At 35.4% G+C, this 1,063-nt stretch overlaps 1 protein-coding gene across 1 annotated transcript in view; it reads left to right on the top strand.

Moving 5' to 3' along the window:
* Nucleotides 1-465: 465 nt before the first annotated feature.
* LOC106511603 (uncharacterized) overlaps nt 466-1,063 on the top strand; it is a gene marked incomplete at its 5' end in the record, with an annotated part of 11,555 nt that continues 10,957 nt past the window's right edge. The window contains 1 exon segment of the mRNA XM_014000360.1: nt 466-561. Within this exon segment, the coding sequence (XP_013855814.1) occupies nt 468-561 (94 nt within the window).

Here is a 1,063-nt window from a genome sequence, read left to right on the forward strand (position 1 = left end):
CCAAAGTGAAATGCAATTCTGTCAACCTGTGATTAATCAAGAACCCAGATGTGGGACACAAAATCTGAATTATGGAACTGCAAGTGAAAGTAGTCAAACTGAATTTTTAATACAACAAAATACAGCTTCGAAGCAAAATAACTCCGATTTAAAACTTTATATTCAGCTTCAAACAATTAAATTCTGTTTCCGTTTAGTGAAATTCATTTTCAAACCATTGCATTCAATTTCAAATTCTGCACATACAGTCAGTCTGAGCAAAGTGGGATTTAAATACAGTTTGTAATGTGGATTTTTTTTTTTTAGCTGACACTTTCACACCAAAATAAAAAATTTTAGTTTATTAAAAACAGAGATTGTGCTGTCAGTGGCTCAAAGTCTCACCCCAAACTCAGATCAGAACTTGAGAGACTTGTATTAATAACATTGTCAATCGTGGTAATTGTGTCCCTTTTTGTTCTGAAGAAATGCTGGTGCAAGTGGAGTATAATGCGTCCCAGAAATGGGTTCGAGTTCCACTGACTGATGACTGCTACGATTACTCAAAATTCATTCAAGAGGGTAAGTTCAATGCTAACTTTGTACATGGCAGCTGCTGTTAAATGAAGCAATCCTACCCACCCTCACCCCACCCGTCACAATTGTTGTTTTTGCCATTAGGAATTTGTAGTGCAGTCAGTGCCACTGCTGAGCCTTAGTCAAAAGTCTGGAACATAAACTCTGGGAAGTCATGTTATGGCTTCAAAAAATGAACAGCACATAATCAAATTCAAAATATATTGGTGGATTATGCTACAAGTAATTGCATGTTGGTTTTAAAGCACAATAGACAGTCACCGTGTAAATAATAATTGGTTTACCTGTTTAGAGGCAACACCATTTCAAATAATGGCATGCTATAACTTGAATGGGGATAAATTATGTTGTTCAAAAAAGAAGTGGAAGATACAGGTCTATCTATACTTAGCACAAAAAGTAAGTCAATTTTTGTTTAGTAGATTATTTCTTTGTTGTAACAATACTCCTTGGCAATAAATCTTTTTGCGGGCATCTGATTGGCAGA

Source organism: Austrofundulus limnaeus, unplaced genomic scaffold, assembly GCF_001266775.1.
Source record: "Austrofundulus limnaeus strain Quisiro unplaced genomic scaffold, Austrofundulus_limnaeus-1.0 Scaffold2983, whole genome shotgun sequence".
Lineage (NCBI taxonomy): Eukaryota > Metazoa > Chordata > Actinopteri > Cyprinodontiformes > Rivulidae > Austrofundulus > Austrofundulus limnaeus.